The 25,199-nt window shown below is 36.8% G+C and overlaps 3 protein-coding genes across 3 annotated transcripts in view; 2 read left to right on the forward strand and 1 right to left on the reverse strand.

The window, feature by feature from the left end:
• Positions 1 to 1,141, forward strand: part of DIS3 (DIS3 exosome endoribonuclease and 3'-5' exoribonuclease) — a 19,672-nt gene extending 18,531 nt beyond the window's left edge. The window contains exon 21 of the mRNA XM_021548011.2: positions 516 to 1,141. Coding sequence (XP_021403686.1) covers positions 516 to 602 — 87 coding nt within the window. The 3' untranslated portion in view covers positions 603 to 1,141. The remainder of the gene's footprint in view (positions 1 to 515) is intronic.
• BORA (BORA aurora kinase A activator) lies at positions 962 to 18,559 on the reverse strand. Its single transcript, XM_021548008.3, has 12 exons — positions 18,438 to 18,559; positions 17,703 to 17,873; positions 16,527 to 16,633; positions 14,161 to 14,206; positions 12,689 to 12,770; positions 11,424 to 11,489; positions 10,621 to 10,677; positions 8,862 to 9,079; positions 7,410 to 7,563; positions 5,761 to 6,356; positions 5,256 to 5,387; positions 962 to 3,794 (listed from the first exon to the last, which is right to left on the reverse strand). Exons 2-12 carry the CDS (start codon positions 17,856 to 17,858, stop codon positions 3,609 to 3,611), a joined length of 1,800 nt encoding a protein of 599 aa, XP_021403683.2. The 5' UTR covers positions 17,859 to 17,873; positions 18,438 to 18,559; the 3' UTR covers positions 962 to 3,608.
• Positions 18,560 to 18,814: 255 nt separating this feature from the next.
• Positions 18,815 to 22,817, forward strand: MZT1 (mitotic spindle organizing protein 1). The gene is made up of 3 exons (XM_021547995.3): positions 18,815 to 18,910; positions 20,736 to 20,881; positions 22,270 to 22,817. Exons 1-3 carry the CDS (start codon positions 18,862 to 18,864, stop codon positions 22,291 to 22,293), a joined length of 219 nt encoding a protein of 72 aa, XP_021403670.1. The 5' UTR covers positions 18,815 to 18,861; the 3' UTR covers positions 22,294 to 22,817.
• The last annotated feature ends 2,382 nt before the right edge of the window (positions 22,818 to 25,199 follow it).

The following is a 25,199-nucleotide window of genomic DNA, read 5'->3' on the forward strand; positions in this document are numbered from 1 at the left end:
ACCTCCAAGTCCTTCGCAGCAGAGCTGCTCTGATCTGTCCATCCCTCAGCCTGGGTTGAGGTGAATCCCTGTGATTTCAAAATCTGGGACTAGAAAATAAAAATTGTAGCCGAGAGGAGCCCGTGTGTTCTGATATACATTCACATGTTGAGCTGCCCTTTGCTTGTGCTCACCAACTTTAGCTTTTCAAGAGCTTCTGTTGAGGCCATGACTCTAGTCTGAGGGACACTTTGAAAACACAAAGAAAAGCTGATGGTACGATTGCTAACAATGATGCTGGCTTTGTCAGGAGGGGTCCTGTTGCTTCTCTTTACCTTTTTCAGCTTATATTTCAGGTGAGTGTTCTACCTCTGATTGTTCTAAGATGATAGACCCTCTTTTAAGTGATTACCTAACTCAGAAATTTCTGATGTTGGCACAGTGTTTATAAAAGGTCTGTACAAGTAAACTCAAGTTTTACTAGAATAGCAAAATTGAATAAAAATGTTCTGACTTCTGTTTTTTTCTTACTTTAGATATTAGGAAATGAGATGCATGCAAGTCTCTCTGCAGAGGCAAGCAGCAAGGAAGAACCAGAGAAAAAGAAAATGCGACAAAAATAGCTGGAAATAAAAGTTAGGAAGAAGTTACAAGGACTTGCATTTACGAATTTTTCCCTATGGGGAAAAAAAAATGCTAGAAGCAGGTTTTGTTTACTTTTTAAATACACATTTTAATAATCTGTAAAGAATTTTTTTAAAGCTACTTTTTTATGATGATGAATGTAGAACAAATTTTAAAATCATGTATATCTACACCTTTGTCCTGTGGGTGAAAATAAATACTTCTGTAAAGTGAAGAAATTATTGTAGAGTTTCTTGTTAATAGCCTTAAGGAAGGTTTGAGAGTTTGATAGAAGTCAGCACTTCTGTGCATTCTCTTTAGCACCTCTGAACTGAAAGAAGTAATTTAACAACATAGGTATTAAACAAATGTCTTTATTCTGTTTCATTACTCAGTTTACCATTAGACATGTTAAAGGACTCTTGTTAAAACTACTGATATTAATTTAATGTAAACAATGACCGTTTTGTGCAATGTGTGCCAACCAATTCATTAAGAACAATTACAGAAATAAAATGGTCAAGTGATTTCCATGGTACTTTGCACAGCAGGTTTCTTCTACAAATCAATTGTACAAACATAATAAAAAAATAGGCATGTTTCATAAAATAAATATTTCCCATCTAACTGAAATCTACAAAACAGGACAAAAAATACAGGCAATCGGGGTGGGGGCATCAATCACTTCTCACATTCACCCATTTCTGCTCTATTTTCTTAGCTTTAAGAAAATACTAATACAGGATGAAATTAAGTACTTTAGGGATTGCTTTTTTACTTGTGAATACTTCAAAAGCCTCTGATCATTTAACATATTATGAAAATAATCAAAATCTTAGTTAAAAAGTAAAACCAAATCTTAAACACACAATTCAGAAAAATTCAGAAACATAATTTGGGCTACCCTGCTTAACATTCATTAAATTTACATTACTATTTAATAATCACAATTGCAAAAATAAATCCTTTTTACAGTCCCTTTAATTAATTGTTGTAAAAATTATAATGAGAAACAGAAATTACACAAGCTCATACGTCACTCAGACAAGTTGTATCCTGCTTTTGAGTGACAAAACTTAGACGCTAAAGCTAAAACATTCTGAAGGCCCTATTCTATAAAATTAGTTTTCCAGAAGTCTGAGATCATCTCCTACTTTTACCAAAATTCATTTCTTAACAGTTACCAATTCAGTGTATTTCCAGCTTCCAGTAGAGCACTGTTTGAAGATAATAGAACTAATATACGACACTAGATTCCATTACTGTCAATCCCACATGCATTACAGAAATAGTAATTAAACTGTTACAGGAGTAAAAATACACATTTGCTCATTAGATTTCTAAAGTAAAGTTTTTAGTATTTATTTTTGCAATGTGAGAACTACAATCAAGTGATGCAGACAGATGTTTCCCTTTTTCTTAAATATGCTTTTCAGAAAGCCTTCACTAGGAAATTATTAATGAAATTATTTCAAGAAGTGGTCTATTCAAACAACACACACCTCTCAGGTCTAGCACACTGATTTTAATGCCAAGAGATTCTGTTCACACCTCCCCTTTTTAAATTTTCTTTCAAATGCTGTCTTGCCTTCAAATTTAGATGTGACCAATAGGTTTCAGGCCTAGTGTGCCAATAGCTGCTCATCAGCCACTGTCGGGTCACTTTGCTACACATTTCTCTGTGGATTGTGGAATAGAACAGAAAGCAGAACTTCCACCCAGTATGGGATATCCTTGCTATGAAAAGAAAGGAAGACTGCTTCATCTGGAACACTTTTTCATTAATCCAACAAAGTTTACTAGAGCTCTACATAAACAGAGCCCAGAAATACCAGTGTATCCCTTATCTCTTCTTTCCCTCTTGGTCACTAGCTCCACAAGTTTACCACATAGATTTTTCCCCTTATTCACATTTATAAATTCCAGAAGGTTCTTTTAAATAAATACAAGCAAATTCAACTAAATCTGATTTGATTACAGAAAGGCAGTTCTGGGCTTCTGACCCCCCTCTAAATACATAAATTTAATTCATTGATGGTTTTCTTGAAATTTAATTATTAATACTTTTGGTAATAAATAAAAGGCATGCAAAAGTTAATTATATTTTTAAGGATTTATCTAAATATTTTGGTAATTTCTGTAAGCAACATAATACTACTAGGAATTAAGCATAAGAGTGAAGTAAAAGTATAATGGTTTACTTTTCTAGAAGAAAGGCTGCACCATTTTCTTAGTGATAGTACTGAGACCAATGAATCTTATTGCACCTTTTTTAGGTTCCTTCCAAAGAGTACCAGAGCATCAATTTGGACAGAAGTGTTCTTCAGAGACACTGGTAGTGTCAGGTGATCAACTCCGAGTTTAGTACTAATACAATTAACAAAGCAACAACACTATCTTTTAATTTTAAGGTAACCAAAAATACATTTTACTTAAACCTAACATCCCAGATTTCTGTCAAACCAAGGAAAAGCTGTTCAGAGAATTACTAAACAGCTTCTTTTGACATAAAGCTTATTTTATATTTCCAAGAGAACTAAACTTGGCATTTGCTCTCATCACACCCCAGCAGTTCACTTCTGTCCAGTGACTTACTCTTGGTACTAGTGGTAGTATTTATGAAGCCACACAGTATATCTGGTTGAAGAAAAGCAATCCAAAACCAAACTAATACCCCTTCCACTTTTTCTTTCCCACAAAGAAGAATTTCCCTCATGCCTTTACGAGGGACAAATCTTAAAATATAAGTGATTTTACAGACGCACTGGTTCCTATGCAAGTTATCCTAGGCTGCTCATGGAATCCACCCTAGTCACAGAAGGAATAAAATTCTGAAAAAAACACTGTCCCGAAAATCCCACATGATTTAAAAACTCCCTTAATATATACCAAACAGTTTATTACATTTGCATTATAAAAGCAAAATAGTATATATAATCCAGGTAATTGAGGTCATATGTATAAAAATTCATTAGAAACCACAGATTAAGTTCTCCATCAGAAAACTACATACCACTTTTGTGAAATCCCTGAACTTGATTTTCATTTTTAAGTTTCCAAGCAGAAATGTTGCAAGTTGCATTTTGACCAAATATTGTGCTATGTGTTTTGGCTTTTTGAAAACAGGATTGCTTCTCTGGAGATTTTGTTCTCAGCAACTGATTGTCCTTATGGCTTAAAACAGAGCACTCCTAGGTGAACAAGAAAAAGTTAAGTTTTAAAACAATTTTAAAAGAAATTCTCAAAAAAAACCAAGATCCAATATTACTGCAAATTTCAAGTATAGTAAGTACCTTAAGTACCAACTCTACCCTTCTGAAATGAGAAAGAAATGAAGTAACACATTTTCTCTACACAGATCTTTGAAAGATGCTGTCTGCATGAAATACCTCATTTCAAGGCTCACATGAATGTCTGAATGAGCCTGACTTCAATCTTTCAGCCAGCAATGTCTGTAATTTTTTCTTTTTGTTCCCTGAGGATTCTCAGTTGTGAAGCACTTAATGCCTTCACACTTTACTCCTAATCTAAAATGTAAAATTTGGCTTAGTCAAGACCCAGCAGTTCAAAGACTAACACTGGGAAAAGGCAGCTGCATGACATTGGTAAGTCCTTCTAGGACAGGTTTGATACCAGACAAGTGATTCTGGTAAGTACTTGCACACATAAAATCTTTGTCCAACAGGGTGACTGGGGCAGGATCTTGGATGAGGATTTTTAGAAGGTAATGACAAAATATATTTCTATTGTTCTTGTAAGGGCACATTTGTCCTGGTCTTAAGTGAACAGTTTAAAATTTGATGCCAGTGGTCTGTAAGACACCATCAGTCAGCACTTCCCCTTGGCAGAGAAGTGGCTTTTGGCATGTCAAATCCAGAAGTGAAGTTAGGGCTGAATGGGTTTACTTGAGGTTTTTTATAATCTGGTACTAATGGTCAGTACTGTGTCCCCTTGAAGGACTTTGAAGACATAGCAGATCCAAACTACTACGTTTGTAGCACTGTGTGACTGTAATTACTGAGAGGAGATGATCTTTGCTCTCTTCTCCAAAGAAACTAGGCTTGCTTCCAATTCTCTGGAAGAAGTAGAAATCTTTCCTATCAGTCACAAGATCAAGGGGTTAGGAGCTTTGCTAGATATGTATTATCTTTTGTAATGTGCTTTTCAGATAGGTCCTCAAAGGGCTTGTAAAAAGACTGTATCCACGCAGAAAGTTCCCCAGCAAGTCAGCATGCCAGGTATGGTCTAGGACTTGATGTTAAGTTTATAAAAACTAGCAGCAGAGAATTTTCCCCAGAAATGTCCTTCTCCACAGGCACAAGCTTAAAACTTAGCAATAAATGAAGCAGCATGAACAAAAGAAACAAAAATTAGAGACGGACTACAATAGTCATGAACAGACTCACTACAACTATTCATGCATACATCTCAGTTTCCTCCGAAACAACCTTTACTTTTAGCATAAAACATTATTTGTTGGCCAGGTTAAGATATTTGTCCTGTATTTATTCAACATAGTCTCTGAAATGACACTACATTAACATCTTTATTATTATCTGATAGTCTCTTTCCCCAGGCTTCCTGAAACCAAATAAAATGGGGAACAGATGCTTTAGATGGGCAGCCTATCACTTTTGTACCACAACTCCTACCTTTGTTCTAAGCAGCTGAGATTTATTCTGAAACACGATAGTGTTCACATCATTTTCTCTGCAACTGTTTTCAGCTCCTGCAGTATCCATAATGCTGTTTCCACAAGTTTGTGTATTGTAACCACTGTCCACCTGAAATCAAAAAGCAGGGCTTGAAAAACGTACTGTCATTTAACACAAATCCCTCAGATACCTAATATGATTTGCATTTGATTAGCAGAACTTAATCCAACAAACCAACTATGACTGATTAATAAAATCAAATTGTAAGCAGGTCTGTCAGCAATAGTTTGGATCAAGTTAAATATTATACTAATGTACATAGCAACACAAAAATAATTACCATGCTAACTCCACTGAAAGAGGGGATGAAGGATAAAAGTCACAATACCGCCTGTACGTCATACCCGGTAAGAGAAAATAACAATTACTTCCAGATTAGTACATGTATTCCAAGTTATGTTGAGCTCAGTTTTACAGAGAAACAAAAAAAATGTATTTTCACCTGAATACTACTGTTATCACAAGGAATTGCACTGCTTTCTGCAAGAGGTGACATGCACATGCGAGAGCTTTCAATACTGAAAGTAATGCCTGTCATAAAGCTGGTCATTGGTGTATTGCTACTGCCAATTGTTTCTTTCATCCAAGTGTTTTCCTCTGACACTTCAGCTGCATCAGCCATGTCTACAGTATTATTTTCCTTTAAACCTTCTATATCCTGAAATGATGACAACCTTTGATGACAACCTTCTGAGTGATCTGGTGCAATAGACACAGTTGTCACCACGAGATGTGTACCATGTGCAAAAGTATCACTGTCTTCCTGATGTACGTTTATTCCATTATCCATTTCTGGGAACCGAGCTTCTGCTGGAGAAGTGTTTTCCTTGTCTTCCTCATCATGGTTCTCAACTGTAATTGGTATTCTAATGACAGAAGTCTGATATTGGGCAGTTCCTCTACAGGCTCCAAGTCTCATAGGAGAGTAATTTTTAATTGGAGAACAACCATCTATGTAAGGACTCCTTGTACTGGGGGGTGTCATTCTACTTGAGGAAGAAGGAACATCTGGTGAACGAAATGTAAATTTTCTCTGGTCTGAAAAAAAATGAGCAAAGTTTAACTTCTAATATCTCATAGAAAAATTCATCATTCTCAAGGCCCCACAGTCCACGGAGCAATTTATAACAACTACAGAGTATTTCACTGACCGTTGCCTCCCAACCCAACCAAACAAGCAACTCCAAAAACCAAACCCACCAACCCAAACATTTCAGCTACCATGTTAAAGGCAAGTTTTTATCCCACCAAATTTCTTTTCTATTATATGGTTTGCTGTATTGGAGACCTTGTATTTTTAAATGTCATTACTATACAGTATTCAAAGGGAAATGGGTGAAGGCTTGTTTAGTGTAGTCCATTAGTCCCCCATTTGTTTTTTCCTAAATGAATGTCAATACACAATCTACAGCAATTTAAATTTTTGGTAGCAATGAAGTTTAAGATCAAACAAGTGAGAAAACACCTGTGTAATCTCCATATATAATGGTGTAAAATATCATTAATCAAAACATGTAAAAGTCAAATATATATATAATCATGCCAAACGTGTGCAATCATGTATGAACAAGGCATTAAGCCTTACCAGGTACGGACACAGCATGAAACAGTGACCTTTTCTAGAGCAATAAGGACACAAAATGTTTGTGATTTCTTAATTAGTCATTTTATTTCAAATAATCCTCATGATGGCATGATTTGAAAGCTCAAGCTAAACATTCTTTGCCCATTGACATTAAAATGCTTCCGTCTGGGCCACATCAGAATTGTAACCCAAGTGACTTCAGGCATGTGACTTTAAAACCCCTCCTATACTAGATTAAATTAACCCTTTTAACTTTTCTTCATTCTTATTGAGTCTCAATGCCTTCTTCCAAAGTATTTTCCCTAGCTGATCAGTTGCAAGCACAAACATTTCATTGCTTCACAATTTCACGGCTGAATACCTGATGTGTTATACAGGAGACGGCTGGTCAGCCAAACACAGAAACTCATCTCCAAACAGAAAAACGTTCCACTAAGAATTCAGAAGTTTTTATAATAAAAATATTACTCAAGATCAAGTAATGCATATACAATTAAATCATATACCTGAGAGTGGTGTTTTTCTTATGTGAAATGCAATTGGTGAAAAAGCAGGAGAACCATTAGGTGCAGGAGAGCGCTCTGAAAATGGGGGACTGGTTATACTTCCCAGACTATAAGCTCTTGTTCCTCCCTGAATAGGACTTGATGAAAACTGACCCTTCAGAATAAAAAAAATAATCAAACCCACAAAGCATTATTTTCATAATGTAAACTGTGACTAATATGTATATATAAAACTGTTCTAACTAAAAGGCTTAATATGGCAGCACTGGGAAAGACTAACCCTTTACAATGACAATCTCTAGTTCAGCTTAAATATTCCAATTGTAGCTCTTCACCCGGACCTTATGCCTCCATACAGAGGAAAAGACCAATGGACACAAACTGTCACCTAATACCAGCTAGGACTATTTTATCCACTATATTTAAGAACTATGAGAAATATAAATAGAGAATCAATGCTATGTGTGCATCTAGTCAAGTGTTTAATCTAAATTTCTTACTCATATCACTGCAGTGGCTTAAAGTCAGCCACTATTTACATATTATATATATTTTAACATAATCCATTCTACTTAATTCAGCAGTAGATACAAAACTGTTTCTCTTTAAGAAAAAAGAATGACCTTGCTTAAGACTAGCATGCAAGCAAACAAACAAAAAAAAAACCCTAAAAAACCAAACAACAAAAAACCCCCAACCAAACAACAACAAAAAAGAAAAAAAAAAACCAGACCAAAATCCACTCACTCACCTCCCCATCACTTCTGGCACTACAGTTATATTGTAGGAATTCTCTTCTAAGTTACTAACACTATCCAAGTATACGAGGTTTTTTCCATGCACTTCAAACTACCAAACAGATGAAAACACATCACCGAAACCACTTTAGCTATGTTCACATGGGGATAAGGTTCATCTTGTTTAATTTAAAAAATGGACATTACATGTTTTGTTCTAATAAATGTCTCCTCATCTGAAAAGTCTGGCCAGTGGGAAAGAAAAAGGCATATTTAGTACTGCATTTCAAAGATCAGCAATTTCTTCCACTCTAAGTGAGTTCATGAGATTTAAAGGAAATATAATTCTACATGTTCGTATCAAATGGTATTGTAGGCAGCAGTTAATAGATTTAAACAGGGCTTTTTGTAGACACAGTTTATGAAAAAAAAAGGTTTTAACAGGTTTTCAGCAAGTCTTTTGTATGTTTTAAATCCTACTTCCTTTTTATAACAAAATTAAAACATAATTCCCAATACAAAAGAACAGCAGCATAACAAAATAATTTAAAAGAATAAAAAGTCAGTAATATATTCTTTCAAGACTTTTGTTCACATATTTTTTTCAGAATTTGGAAAAAAAAGAAAAAACAAAAAAAACCACCCCAAAATTTTAATCTAACACCTACTCTCTCGTAACGTACATTCCACCCAGCGTACAAAACAGGCTACTTACTGAACTAGATGTGTCCAGAGGGCTTCTGCACCGGACTGGAGATAATTCTATTGAACAAAGCACTCCAAGTGGCTGACTACCACATGGACTATGCAAAGAAGGGGACAAACATGCAGATACATTCCCATTTTCTTCTAAAAACAGCTTTCTTCTGAGTGATGAAGAGCTCAGATTTTCCTGAGACTGATCTGCTAATTCATCAGCTCTAAAATATTCACCTAGAAGTGTGGGGAGAAAATTTTTTTCCAAAACAAATGTGGAAAAAAATACATTCCATTACATAAACATATATAATTAAATTAAAACATTTAATCTAATTTACCAATACAGCAACTAATTAATCTGTTTAGGCACCTATCCCAAAGGATTGCTTTTCATCCCTACAAAGTCACCTCTGTCTACTAAGGGTCATTCCATTTCTGCCTATCATCCCTCAATCCTAAAGTCTGAATTAAAAAAAAAAAAAAAATAAAAAAAATACTGGCTTCTATATACTTATTGATCTTTCTCCAGAACTGTATTATTCCTCACATCTGAGTTGTCAAACAGGAATTATTTTATGACCTAAGCAAACCTAGACTCTTTTTCAGGTCTCCCATGTGCTTTGATGGTCTTTGTGATACATCCAGAGGCAAAACAGATTAGAATTTAAGAAATTACAAGTAGTTAGCTGTTTACAGTAGGAAAGCACAAACTAAGACCCATTAAAATATGCTCAGATTTACTAGATTATTTTAGATTTTTTCCCTGTTGCTCTATTCTAGTTGAATATTACCTGTAGGAGAAATTTTTCATGAACTCCCAAAACTATGTATTGATGGAAGCATTTGTCAAGACAAAAAACAAAGGCCAATAAATATGTTCTGCTGGCCCACAGTCATGGTTCTGAATTTCAGCACTGGGATAGGAGCATGCAGCCAAAATGCTCTGAGCTGGCTGTACCCACTGTTCCCACCTATGAGCTTTAAGATCAGGCCCTTCCAGCCCCCCTGCCTGAGAAGATGGCAGCAATTGCTTGATGTAGATAATCAGACAGTTAATTTGGACTCCTGCCTCCTCACTCTGCAGTCATGGCTTTTTTGCCACCACACAATTTCTATTCCCCACCATGGTTTCAGGTAGACTAAAGCCAGAGTTACAGCTCAGCTTTACTCAAGGCAAGGCTAGGCTTTGAGACTCTTGGCTGGCATCTATACAAACAGCTCTGCTAAGACAAATTACTGCTCTGTTTGGGAGAGGCACAGGCTATCTAGAATCACAGAGCATCCTGAGTTGGAAGGGACACACAGGGATCATTAAATCCAACTCCTGGCCCTGCACAGAACCTCTCAAGAGTCACACCATGTCCCTGAGAGCATTGTCTAAACACTCTTGAACCTCTGCCAGGTTGGTGCTGCGACCACATCCTTGGGAAGTCTCTTCCAGAGCCCAACCACCCTCTAGGTGAAGAATCTTTTCCTAAAATCCAACCTAAACCTCCCTTGACACAACTTCAGGCCATTCCCACAGGTCCTGTCTCTAGTCACCAGAGAAAAGCGACCAATGCCTGCCTCTTCCTCTTCCTTTCATGAGGAAATTGTAAAAGGCATGAGGTCTGCAGGCAGACCAATTTCCAGTTATGCAGTAACTGTCTATTTAGAATACTTACTTAGAACTTTCATTCATTTTCAGTATTTCACGTAACAAATTCAGCCAACAACACAAAACCAAGTTTTCTACTTAGACATTCATAATTAAATTTAGATACTGCATGACATACCTAGTATTTTCTGTAAATTAAAATCCACTGGCAAAGACAGTACTGTCTGACAACCAGCTGCAACAAATAAAACCAACAAAATTAGCTTAGAGTGACCTTTTAGTAAAGCTGTAGAAACAAAAATTCACTTTCAAATTGCACAGCAATTGAGGTATTTAAATTACAGTTGCAATAAGAAAAAGCATTAATTAAAGTAAGATTCTGATCTGACAATACTGCATGCAGCACACTAGGCTTAGAAATAAAAACCCAAGCATTTTAAGAATGCCCCTCTAGAGGCTTTTGTGTTAACTGAGAATAGAGGTCTCTGAAGAAAGGAAAGATTCAAAACAAAGTGGCAGAAAAATCAAAATACCTTGGGGAAAACCAGTAACTATTTATCTAAAATGATGCAGTTTAAAAGACATATCAAGATTTCTGATATTTATTTAGCATAGAAAATAATCATATTCTCTAACCCAAAACAATCCAGCCTATTAAAAGTTTTATTAAAATGAAATTTACTTCTAAATTTGAAGCTCACATTTCTTTTTTAATCCACAAAAAATACAGACACTGAATTGGAAAAACCAGACTTCACAGTCTACAGGGGACTTATTTTTTTACTTGAAAAAATACATCAGAGTATAATAGAATTAAATTCCTATGAGAAATGGATATTAAAATTAACAGTACCATACAGTTCAATAAGAACTATTTCTACAGTAACTCAAACAATTTCCTTTTGAAATTAAGTATCTATTAAAAATGCATTATTTTTGTTCAGAGAAAGCCTGTAATTTTAAACATTGCATTTTACTCACCATTGCTTTTCCCAACCTGCAAGCTCAGCTGTCTTCCAATCGGAGAAATGTTATTTATATCTATGGCTGGAAAACATAGACCTTAAATTTAAACAAGCACTGCACATAGTTTTGAAATGAACAACATTAAGTTAGAATACTTAATACAACCAAACAACATTTTTGCATCAATGTTTGGAAGAGATTAGAAAGGAATACTGAGAAAAGGTTACCATTATAGGTATCAAGAGAATTTCAGCATGTTTCTATTCAAAAGAAGCTTAGTGAAGTAGCATCAACATTGCCCAAAACTTTGTCTCCTCCTGTCTCTACATGACAAGAGATTTAAAACAAACTAGTTCATGCTTAGCTAAACAGACTGTGTCCAAGTAAAACACATTGCCAGAAAATCATTTAGCCTGGACTGGCGAAAGGTAAAGGATACACTTCAACATTTTTTTTTATGTAGCTGAAGAACACAGACTATTTTCTTCCTCCATTCGCTTTACCAGATTTCAGATTATCCTTTATGTTCTCTGCCCTTAAAGTGACCATCTTACAACTGACAATTAAAAAAAAAACTACCCACAAGCTGGATCTCCTTGATCAAAAATGTAACAGCTTAGCCTTTTCCAAATCTTCCAAAAATCCCCACTTATTTGACTTTCATAACAAACAACAGGGCATGCTAACAATACAGCTCACATTTTCCATCTTATAATCAATTTGTTCTGTATTCTGCTGGTTATGCATAACATCAGTAAGAGCATTAAGAACAAAATCTAAGATTGTTATAAATTAAACAAACTTACAAAACACACCACTAGTGGCAGTGAACTAGCAGGATGACAACATGAATTTATGCTGCTAGTGAGGGTAAAAATACAGAGTTCTATTTCCAATATGCTATATGGTGAGGAAAGCGGTCGGAATAAGAGGATGCACAAATATCTGAAGAAACATGTGAAGTAGAAGACTCAGCTATTACCAGTATCAACACAGTTGATAGTTACAAAGTTACGTGTGTAAATTAAAATGCTTGCAGACAGATTATTAACGGAGAAAAATCTAAGAACAAAGACCAAGAATAACAAAAAGGAAAATTATATAAGACTTTCAAATAATAAATAATTTTTAAACGAAGGAAGCACTTGGAGACAATCAGTTGTGCCATACTTTATCCCTGGTTCTTAAAATTAATTAAATTGAGGTTGAAAAAAATAATTATCCATGATAATTTCTCCAAAAGCTATATTATTTTGGGTGGACACACAAAAGCAACTTACATTTAGTTGAATTAAACTGAGAAACTTGCTTGCCTTCATGTTCAGTCCAAGGAGAAGGAACTATGAGTTTTTTTGTGAAAAACTGGAGTAGAATAAAAATAAACCATCTCAGCATTTTTTAAAATTTTCAACTTTAAATTTAGACTAGTACCCTGAACAAGAAAAAAATGTAGAACATTTCATTTTAGGTTGAAAGAGGTTAAAGAAAAAACAATTTGATGACCTCTATGTTCTTTATGACCCATAGGACCTCAGATCTTTCAAGTCTGCAGAGTGAAAACTATACACAAGTTTCATTTAACTGCAATTACTCATTTTAAAAATTGAATTGTCACTACCATGCTTCTTGCATAGTAGCTTTAAAAATAATTAATTCTAAATTTTCAGTTTGTTAAGTTTTATTTTGACAATTGAGCTATTTCACAGAAGTGACAGACACTGCAGTAATAGTAAAAGTGATAAACCAAGGATTTTTGGCAACATTATTAGTGTTAGTGTACTTGGCTAAACTGGTTAGTGGTAAAACACTTTTGAGTACTGGCAGTTCAGTTTTTTTCTGTGTACCAGAAACTGTCTACTCACAGCTGCACTGAGAAACACCCTGATGCTAAGGAGGCAAACACTATCACAAAAGCTTCAAGAAACACATGGCAAATCCTGTTCTCAAATAAATGCAAGATTCAAAAGTAAATGAAAAAAAATCAGCTTGAAACACACAATTATTAAAGGTATAATTTTTATCAGAGAGAGTTTCAAGCTGTCCAGCTGCCATATTCCATTAGGTTATACCTCACAAAGAGGCAATACCCCTTTTAACATAAGTTTAGAACAACAGAGCATTTTAAGTGCAGTCAACGACACAGCTCCTTTTTGGAATCCTAAAACATTTTTTGTTTGTAGAGACTGAAAGTGATAGACCTGCCTATCAGAGACTTATTTTATTTATTTTTTAATTGAAAATACATTGAAGATTACTGTAGTGAATATTTTAAACATTTCACTCTTCCTTCTATGCTAGCCAAATGAGTAGTGAAAAACAAAATTAAAAATAGATGGCAAAATACAAGCTACCAGAATAAAGTCATCCATCCAAAAAAGCAGACTTTGGAAGAAATGAAAAAAAAATCCACACAAATTCTCCAATATTTAAAAAAATGCAGTATCACTCCTACTGTTACTGTAAACCCCCATATTCTCAATCATTGTTTATAGCCTGAAGTTAGTAAGAGTTATATTACAGCTATATTACCACTAGCCAAGAAAAATGAAATTAAAAAAATCTCCTGTTTTGACCTACACGTCTGAAAGAAGAGGGGAAGGAGTGTGTGGATTCCAGCTACAACTGCAAGGGATGAGGGTGCAAAATTACTTTCTTATTGAAATAAAATAGGCTTCTGGGTTTTGAAATCCTGTATAAGATGTAGATCTTTTCTGTAGACAAACCAATATTTGGTAGCACAAAGTTTTATTACCTCCTCAATAGCTTTTTGCCTTCTGTCTTCTGTCTCTTTATCCATTCTAAGTAACAAACAAAAAACAACTCAATTATCAAAACTATAACATAAGTAGGAAAAGATGTAAAATCCAGCCACATAATACTTTATAGATGCTCAAGAGAAACTTTATAAATTAAATTGCGATAAACTCTAAATATTATGATATTTTAATCTTACGTGCAATAATCTCATACTATAAATTTTTAAATATAAATTCAGTTGATTTGAAAAATATTTGTACCATTTAAAAATACATAATAGCAAATATTCTGTTTACACAGCATATCTGGACAAAAACTTAATTATTACTGATCTTCCAAAATAATGTCATATGAAGGTATCACTATTAAAGTTCACATGAGATTAGACTTGTACTATAAAGCAAGCAGACTAAAAAACTGAGGTGTAAGGAATTAAAGGGCAACTGAAAATACTCCTGGAATTTGCATACTCAAATTCCTGACACAGCCCACTTTCCCAGCACAGAGTTCTCTAGTCAAATACCCAGTCTGCCACAGCTTCTTCAGTACCATATTTTTGTTCTAACAAAAACTATATTTCTTTAAGCAGCTTTTAACTTAATAATAAAAAAAAATATTGTAGTTACTTCAGTTACTTCATGCTATGTGAGATTCTATATTTGTATTTCCTCTAACGGTCACCTTCAAGACTGACTTTCAGTTACCACAATGTAATTTACTGCAAAATTTTTTTAAGTTTATAAATGTTCATCATTTATAAGCTTCAAAACCACTCAGTACTTTCATTCACAGTTCATAAACCTGAACTACCCTTGAGTAATTTTAGAAATTCAGATAACAAGATAGTACCAGACATACAAGCACACATAGATGTGACAAATACATAAACTCTCACAACTCTCTCTTTTATTCTTATCAGACTTGAAATATATGTACAATGTTTGGACATGCCACCTTCTATAACATCTGCCTGATGATGCTAAAATGACAGCTCGATGGAGGACTTGCCAGAGTTATTGTACCAAAAAACAAGGATACAATCACTGTGTATTCATTTATATGTATGCACTAAAATATGCAAGCATGGACATAGCAGATCTACACATAGTCAAAATAGCCTTTTTCTAGTCACAGCAGATGATTTAAAAAAAAATGAACCTTAGTGATTGTGGAACATGGGACAAACTGAAAGAACCCACTGAGACAACACATCTTTATATCTATAGGCCATCCCACTCATCATGACTGGAATTGTCACCCAAGTCATCTCCATTAAAGCTAGTTTGACTGAGTAAGGTTCCAGAAACAATATAATTAAAACATGGCTTAAGGCTTCAAAATATACAAAAAGCACTAGTCTGGGTGCTACCGGGTGCTAAAGGAAGGACAGGAAACATTAAAACCTGGTGACTCAGATACAGTTAGAGTCTGGGAACAGTTATAGTCCTACAGCTTCTACTATTCAAAAAGAGAGATGTAGGTTAGGTCAGACACTAAAACCACTAAGTTATTTCACAGTATTTTTTATTATGTGTATTGAAACACTGGAACAGGTTGCTTGGAGTAGATGCCCCATTCCTGGAAACATTCAAGATCAAGGTGGATATGATTAAGCAACCTGATCTAGAGAGGATTGATTTATTATTCTATTGCTGTAGTGCTTCATACCATGAAGAGAAGTTCTTTCTGCAAGTTTATGTCTGAGAAATGTACAGGAGTCTACAGGATTCACCACTAAGGATCCCCTTGGCATGTCATTCTCTACCACCCGCATGTAAAATTATCTCTCAAGATAAGCTCCAAACACCAAGACTGTTTAACCCACCCATTTTCCTCATGCAGATTTTCAATGAAGAGAAAAAAATTAAGGATAAGGTCCTCAAACTACTTCAAATAACTAGCACTGGAGCCCCCTCCTTCACATTAAGTCTAGTCTATACCTTCAAAAGAGACTGCTGGGGCTTCCCCAGCTAGTTTCCCCAACATGTCTACCCTTCTGCAGGAGCCCCAGGGACCAAAGCCTCACCAAGGAGCATTCTGAGAAGATAAATTGTGTTGTAACAAGGAGCAGAAGAGGTAGCCTGGTAATGATCACTGGCAAGACATTTTCTGCTTCCACTAGCTGCTTTTATTTGGTTGTCTTCCAAACTGCAATCAGAGTGGATCAGCAGCTCTTACCATTAAAAGGAAGCAACATGGAGGTAGCCTCATCTAAATATTATATCCACATCAAGTAAAAGATTGTGTAAGAAGATTTTCATTAAAAGTCTTTAATGCTATGCTGAAATGTTAATAAAGCAAAAGAACAACTGTTCTAGTATTAAAGCTAGGTTAGCTGCATAAAAATAGATTATAACTTACCTAGCATGGCTCAAATACATTCCCTGGCGTCGAATGTCTTCCGAGTCTATTTCCACAGGATTTATTAGAGCAAGCTGATCAATAGACCATCTGAATTTTCCTGGTGTCTAAAAAAAGAAACAGGCATCTTAATGCTTGCTGTTCAAAAAGGGAAAAATAAAACCACAGGACAAATCTAAATGGAACAATACAACCACAGCTTCCATATAGTTTCTGTCAAAAGCAATCAAAAGTGTTTCTATTTAAATGATCTATTTAAAAAGAATTAAGTCAGGCTTCTTAAGCTGCTGGTAGTGGTATTACAAGGATTAACAACATAATATTAAGCTGGTATTCACAAAATGAGGTGTCAGTTTCTTCTCAATTCCTATGGACAGGTCTACTAAAGATGCATAACTTCACGCAAACTGAAATTGCTTCTTCAATCCAAACGATGGTTCCACAAAAACTCAGTATCCTAACTAAAGTTATCCAAATAATAGAGCAATCCCATTTCACTTCCCATTTCTAAGAAGACCAGAGCTGCAATTCCTGTACATTCTGCAATGTCTCCCTCATAAATGCCATACATAGGACACAACAAAATCCAATTCAGAAGTAAGAAGCTTCACCCCTTTATTTAATAAGGTACTGTTCAAATATATTTGGAAAATTATCTACCAAGTGAGTCTTTTCAGTTTCATTAGCAGATTCACCTCTACTGCTTATCAGAAAATAATTTCAACTGCAAACCAGTATATAATTTCCAACAAAAAAAAAAAAAAAGGCAGCTATAGATACACAAAATCATTGACTTGAATACACAAACAGCTCACAACATAAGTGCAATCAAGTTTTGCAACCAGCCTACTCAGCATCTAAGTAGAAACTGGTTTTCTGCATTGTAAGTAGGACCAGAGTATCTCATCAACAACTAGCCTTTATCTACTTTCTACTGGTTTTAGCACCCAATCTCTAATATCTAAAGACAAAATAAATTTAGGCAGGGAGGAAGACTAAGTGGCAATATTAGTATTTAAAAGCAGCACAGTTCTGTGAAGAGAAGAAACTCCAAATGCCACCGAAGTTCTTTAGCTTGGTACATATGTTGAAGTACACTAAATAAAATACCCTTAATGCATTTGAAAATATTAGCACTATATCTTTACAGTCACATAACTAACGACTAGATCTTACAGATGAGGATTTCGTTGACTTAAAGACTGAAGGACTGGAAACAATCTGCTCCTGAAGAGTGTAATAATCACTGGGACTTTCAAAAGGATTCAGGATCGTGACTCGTCCGGGAGTTTCTGGTGCTATCTGCATTTTAGCTTCTTCTGTATCACCCATAACACCAAGCTATACCTGAAAAACAGGAGAACAAAATTAAGGAAAACAATGAAATCACACTTTTGACGTTTTAGGGCCACCCTGAAGGCTTTGGGCAGAGAGAATTAGTCATCTGAAGGCACTAGCAACATTTCAAAAACGAAGTTAGGACTGGTTGGACTTAATGACATAAAGTTCATAAATAAGTCCGGTACAAATTACAATTACAAATAAACAGAAACTACGACGACGAGTTAAGAAAGAACGTGAAAAGAGGGATTAAGAAAAACCAAGCAAACACCCAAATAAGGGCAAAACAACAAGGAAACAAGCCAAAAAATCCAACAAACAAACAAACAAACAAACAAAACCCAACTAAGCACCAGAAGTGACCAGGCAGCCCCAGCGGCCGGGGCAGCAATAACGCCCCGGGCGGCTCCCGCTCCGTCCGGGCACTAAAACCGCCCGGCCTCCGCCTCAACGGGCCGGGGGCGGCCCGGCCCTCGCGGGGCCGCGGCGGGGGGCTCCGGCCGGGGGCGCCTCCCGGGCCCCGCCCGCCAAGGGGACGGGAGCCCCGGGGGAAGCGGCCCCGCTGAGCACCTTCTCACGCTTCTCCCCGGGACGGTGCCACCGCGCCGAGCCGCTCGGCGCTCTCCCAAGCCCCGCCGCCGCGGAGGCGCTGCCGGGCCCGCCGGGAATGCCGAGGATGCGGGCACAGCCCGCTGCTGCCGCCGTTACCCGGCCCCGGCCGCCGCCGCGCCGCTCCCGCCGCCGCCGCGCCGGGCGGCCCTTTAACCAGCCCCGCCCCCTCTGCGGCTTCTGACCAATCACGGAGCGCAGTGTGCACAGTCGGGCCAATGGCAGCGCTGCCCCTCTCTCGAACGGGCCAATCGCCAGCGCCGCCGCCGCACGAATTCAAAGCAAGCCCGCCCCCGCCGCGCTCGCGCTGCGCCGGGACGTCACGTGGGGCCGGCGGGCCCGGGCGTGCGCGGCGCGTTCCGGTTCCGGGCGCGGCGGGGTCGCCATGGCGAGCAACGCCGCCAGCCTGAACGCCGTGAGGGAGACCATGGACGGTGCGTGACACCCCCGGGCAGCCACTGCTGAGGGAGAGGGGACGCCTGGCCCCGCCGTGGGCCGTGCACAGGGACGCGTCTCTGGGGAAGAGGGGCGCGGGTTGCGGCTGCCGAAGGATGCAGCGTGTAGTTCTTGTTTCACTCCGTCTCACTTCGCGAAACAGCTCAACCCCCGCAGAGCGAGTGCCTTTGGAACTGACGTGGCTTTTCCTTTTTATGGTTTTGTTTCGTTTTTAAATTTCGCTCGGTATTTAACATAGAATATTAGGGGTTTTTCAGCGTCTGTATATATTTATATTTGCTCTCGTTTCCCGTTATTTGTATCGGTTGCTGTAAATGCCGAGCCTGGGGCTGGCAGTGCGCGGGAGGGAGAGGAGGGAGCGGCGCTGGGCCGGGGTCAGCGGCAGCGCCCGCGCCGACCGAGCCCCGACCATTGTTCTTCGTGGCTCATGTCAGAAAAACAAAGTACACGGCAAAAAAAACCCTCAAAACAGCCCAAACTGCAGTAATAGTGAAAAAGTTTTGAGGACGGTAGTCAGTGCTGCAGAGCTAAAATGGATTCTGATATGGAAAAAAAAGCAACGACCAACCCCAACCTCAGGTGCTGTTTGTTGTGGGATGGGGAATGTGAGAGAAGGGGTACTGGGAAATACTTTGTACACTGATAAGCCATGAGAAACGTGAGCAGGTGAGTGAGTTTCGTGTGCTCATTTTCAGCCTGACTAGAAAGGCCGAGGAGTCAAAGGATGGCATGTTTTGGAATTGTTTCGCACTGTAGTGTGAAACTCTGGAATTCCACAAAACGCCTATACCGAAAGCTTATATGCAGGGTGGAAATCTGTTGAGGGTTGTTAAATGTGGAACCTTTCTCTGAAAATGCCCTAATGAAGGGAGTAGAGTCTAGGGGGAATGTTTCAGGGATAGTGATGTGAATTTATTTTCTCAGCATCCTCACTTCCCTTGAAGTTACGGCTGCTGTTACAAATGGGTCTTTTGATACAGACTTTCATGAGTTGAGCTGGTGTAAAAATTAGCATTTCAGCCACTGATCTTCATGCTCTGACCTGCTGCTGGAAGCAAGGCAGGACTAGTAGGATCATTATGGCTTCTCTGATGCTGCAAGAGGGTAAAACCATTTTGTGCAGATAGAGAGTGATTTCTTTGGGAAGGACAAAGAATATAAGTTCTGGTAACTGTACTTGACAAATTCACTCTTTCAGGAATGATTTCGACAGGAGGGACAACAGGCGGATATAAAGACAAAGTAAGGCTTTTGAGAATAGATAGGGAAAGTGCACTAATGTTCAGATTTAGGAGCCCAGGCTTCCTGTGTAACTATATTTTATTTAGGATAGATACAGAAATTTAGCAGTTGTTGTCTGCAAAGTTGTTAAGAGCTCAGAATTGTTGCGGAGAAACTGCTGCGTCTCTCTGCCAAAGACACTGCCTTAACACCCAAACATTAGAAAGACTTCATCAGTATCTGGAGTCCAAAAGCACAGAGTGTTCTTATAGCCCACCTTTTACCTAATTGGCAGGTGTAATTGTTGAATGTTTCACTTTTTTTTTTTTTTACTCTTTCAAAACCTATTATCCAATATTAAATTTCCTGAACCAGGAAAGCATGGTGTGTATGTTAGAAGCTGTAGGTTTTAGCTTATGCTGGAAGGTTGAGCATAAACATTGTTGCAAACAACAAAGGACACCTGCTATGTTCAAAGTGTTGAAGTGCTGTAGAATCTAAATGTTGATGAAGAACAGTCTTGATCATTGAAATTTCATAGTCTGTAGGAATTAAAGCGCTTTATTTTTTTTTCTGTTGCAGTTCTGTTTGAGATTTCAAGAATATTAAACACTGGCTTGGATATGGAGACATTGTCTATTTGTGTGCGGCTTTGTGAACAAGGAATAAATCCAGAAGCCTTATCTTCTGTTATTAAAGAACTGCGGAAGGCTACAGAAGCTCTAAAGGTAATGCTCTAGTTTAAAAAGCTTATAAATCTGTTCTTAAGAGTCAGATGCACATGCAACTTGCTGTACTTCAGTTTGCAGATTGTACTTTGATATGACTCATTTTAGCTGTTCAATAGAGGAGGCAATGAAAACAACTGAACATGAAACAGGAAATGGTACAAATAAAATGTTTCTTAGAAATACAGTAATTAAACTAACTCTTCTGAAGAAAAAAACACAACCAAAATTCACAAGTTTTTATTATGGTCTCCATTTGTCCCCTTACCTGCATAATATCACAAATAGATTTTTCCTTTAACCAATACCCCCTCATTATTACAACCTCAGATTTAACAGTATGCAGCAGTATTTGTAAACAGGAACATCCAGCTTGTTAACATCATCTTAACATATTGCTTTTCCCCCTTTAACCTGTGCTTTGAGCCTTTCCCACAGAAAGAGGGAATTTTGTGATGTGTATATATATATATATATAGGGCTTTTCATATATGTGTATTTTACCTGTTTAACTACTAGAGGGGTAACCATGGTTTTTAAAACAAATCTCACTTGCATTTTAAAGGATTATCATTCTTTACTGCTTAGCTAAACATCACAGTCAGGGATTTTTATTACTGCATCTTATATTAGGCTGTTTATGAGAAGTGAAAGGGGAAACCTATATCTTGCTTCTATTCTGGAAAACTTCATATTTTATTTTTAACTTAGTATTTTTCTATGCTCATGCATATTTTGTATTTGTGTCTATGTTTAAAGGTATTCTTATATATGCATTTAACTGTATATAAAGAATTGAAGGTTGTTTTACTTCTTCCATTGCTTTCACTGGTTTCCCATTCCTTTTGCTTTCCTTCGCCTGTTTGTCCCATAACTGCTTTAAAATCTACCAATGTCAGTCTTGAACAACTGTGCCTTGTTGACTGTAGTTATCCAGTGATAAAATTACTAATATTCTTAATTAAATAATTGTTAGTATGATTATGCAGTTACGATTAGCGTAGTTCCTCTGAGTTTTGTTTCCATAACTAATCTGTATGGATTGGGTAATCATTACCATTAATTATGTAAACTCCAAAGGTAACTATATTTATGCATTTGAGCCTTTCTTGAAAGTATTAGGGTAAAATGTACAAGATAAAAGCTGCTCAAATACAGGATGTAAGACAAGTAAACAGCAGTGGCTCTTTTAGTAAAGGGTAATGGCAGTTGACAGCATTATTTTTTAGAAAATAGTAGTGTTCATTAGAAAAAATTTCCTAAGTAGCTTTTTTTTTTTTTAGACCCCTAAGTTTTCTAGGTAAATTTAAAAAGTTAGAAGAAAAGATTTAATTTCATCTACATGGCGTCTCTTTTAGTGATGTGGGATGATTTTTTTCTTTTTCTAGGCTGCTGAAAATATGACAGGCTGACATGGGAGAAGATCTCTGCATGAGAAGAATGCCAAGTTAAACTTATCAGAAGCTCTGAAGATTGCCACTATTAAGAACAAAAAATGAAATAAGTGTATGTGAAGGTTTCAGAGTACTTCCATTATACTTTTCAAAAGAATGGTGTATATAAGAGCTTTGAAAAGTTTTTAAAAAGTCCACCAGTAATATTATTGGTATTTTTGTGAACTGTTTGTGAATGTAGTGCAATTGTTTTTCTCTGGCATCCTGTACATTTAAAATCACACCAGATATTGTACATTGTTGAATTTACTAGTGTGTACCAACAAATCTTTTTAGAATGAGTGTAGTTTTTTTAATGCATCCTTTAGAAGTGGTAGTATGTCATGGGTTTTACCTTTTGCTTTGATGAAAAGCTACATGTGCAATTTTAGTCTTGCTTTGTTGTCCAGATGGGAATGAAGCCCATAGTGACTTTATTTTAGAGCAAGAGCAGTAACTTAAGTCTCAAGCTGAAAGTAATAAATAAAGCATTTTTTTACTAATGTAGGTTGTGAATTGTGCTTTTGATTTCAATTCAAATTGCTGGGAAAAATATTTAACTTAGATAACCAAAGCTCTTCAGCTATCCATGTAGATATGTATGTAAATTTGAATTCTAGATGACATGGAATGTTTCACAGTGAGCAGATGCTACATTTGTTACACCTGTTCTGACTGTAGGTTCTAAAAATATTAAGGCTATATTGTTACTGCAATACAATAGTCAGTGCATACATGAGAAGCATCTGATTCGGTTGATGAGTGTCAGTAAGTCTTAAACAGCTGCTTGGTACAGGAATATCTTCTCATTTAGCACTGGAAACCTTCACTGATGCCAAAAGACGTATTAATGTCCAGTAAGTATCTCTGCACCCAGGAATTGTACCTTGCAAGAAGATAGTTTCTTGTGTGTTCTTCATCTGCTGCTGTATAAGTTTTTGGGGGATTTTCAAAGGCTTTTGATTTTTTTTTTTTTGTTATGCTGTTTTCAAAGTGTAGCGCTAATGGGACCTAAAGTAACCTGCAGAGTTAACAGGGCAAAGCACATTTGGAAATGAACCTGGAATCTTAGTTAAGCCAAAAGTTATATTTGTGCAGAGATAAAAAGTTCATTTTACTTGAAGAGTTTACATCATATACACTCTGGATCATAGCTCTACAAAAAACAATAAAGGAAACAAAATACTTCATATTGCTGACAAAGAGAATAGAAAAATATTTATATTGCAGTGAATCACTTGCCTTTATTTTCAGTTAGCCCGGCCAAAGCATTCCAGGAAGATGCTGTAAATAACCAAACTGGGGAATTTTTAAGTGGTTTCATTTTGCACACTCATAGCAGCAATTTACAAAATACTTTAAATGTTCATAACCTGGATATTGACTGTATGAAAAGATATCAGTAATTAAATTTATCTTTGGAAATCTGAAAATTCAGTAAAATATCCTGAAGAGTCCAGGTCAGATGAGCACAAATGAGCAGTTAGATCTCTTACTTAATTTTCTCTAGACTTAGTGCTACATGTCAAAAATGAGAAAAGGCTTGGGGAGCATTCTCGCTGGTCTCAGGAGTCACATCTCAGTCTGTGAGATTTCCCTTGTGTAACTTGAACTCTGAAAATTTTCTGTAAACTATAGCGAATGTACCCAAAATAATAATGAAACTCAATTAGAATATATGTTTCTGCTGCTGTGTTTCCTTTTCCTCTGTAGCCAAATCTTTGGGTAATACAAGTCAGATGACTTCCCTTGAATGTCACTCTATTGATTAGTTTTATGTATTTCCAGGTTTTTTACTAACTTGGTAGCTTGATTTTAGTTTGGTTCAGTGTCCTTGAAGTGCTTAAAACCACCTTGCAACTGCAATGACAATTTATACATAATTTATAAAATTATATATAATTCTTGAACTGTCCAGTAAATGCATTTACCATTTTACTGTTGGTAAGCTTACAGCTTTTATGCATTTAGGCATTTTCTGGCAGACCACTTGTCCTGCAGAATTACAGAAGAAGGGCTTGTCTTTGACATTCAAAACCCCAATTTGATGTCTATAAAATTAAAAGTGCACTATTTTCATTACTATGTGTAACTAAATGGTAACATTGGTTACTTAATGTACTAAAGGGGGAACATGTTGCTTCTTAAGGTGGTGTAAGAGAACTCCTGACTGCTTTTGGTTCAGGGTACCATCCATAACAAATGCAATAAGTATTTTTTTCTTCTTCCTGGTGAGAAATAAAAAAAAAAATTCTCTCATAGGAAGCTTCATACTGGAAATATTGGGACTGCAGGGTAGGTCTATCACTTTAATAGCATCCCCACTATGTGAACATGAGTGCTGAGGCTTGGCAGTGATGACTGAGAAGTCTTGGCTGCATTTGTAACACATATCACCTTCTACTGCATTTAACCAAGAAGCTGAGCAAGCAGTATGTGCTTTTCCTCTGTGATCCTTAATTTCATGCTCTTGGAATTCTGGAGAAGATAAACATAGGAATAGCTATACAGGTCCTGACAAAAGACACAATAGCTTATTTTCTAGTCAAAGGCAGCTGCCTCAGGAAGGATAAGAACAATGCAAGCATGTTTGGTTGCTTCTTTTCTGTGTTCTCCTCGCATCTGAATGTCTTCTATTCCAGGTTTTCCTGAACATTGTATAGTTTGTCTATTTAGTAATTTTCAATGCTGTTTTTTCCAGTAGTTGTCTAGTTTCCTTTGGACTGTATATGCTTCCTGAGTATCAGCAGCCTTTCTCAATTAATGTCTGTTGCATAAAGAATTGCCACTTTTTGTCCATTTTGAGCCTGATTTTCACTAGTTTAATGTCCTTTGAACTGTAAACCTTTATCTACCATGCCATGTTTCTGCAGATATCTAGGTCA

Source organism: Lonchura striata, chromosome 2, assembly GCF_046129695.1.
Source record: "Lonchura striata isolate bLonStr1 chromosome 2, bLonStr1.mat, whole genome shotgun sequence".
NCBI classification, from domain to species: domain Eukaryota; kingdom Metazoa; phylum Chordata; class Aves; order Passeriformes; family Estrildidae; genus Lonchura; species Lonchura striata.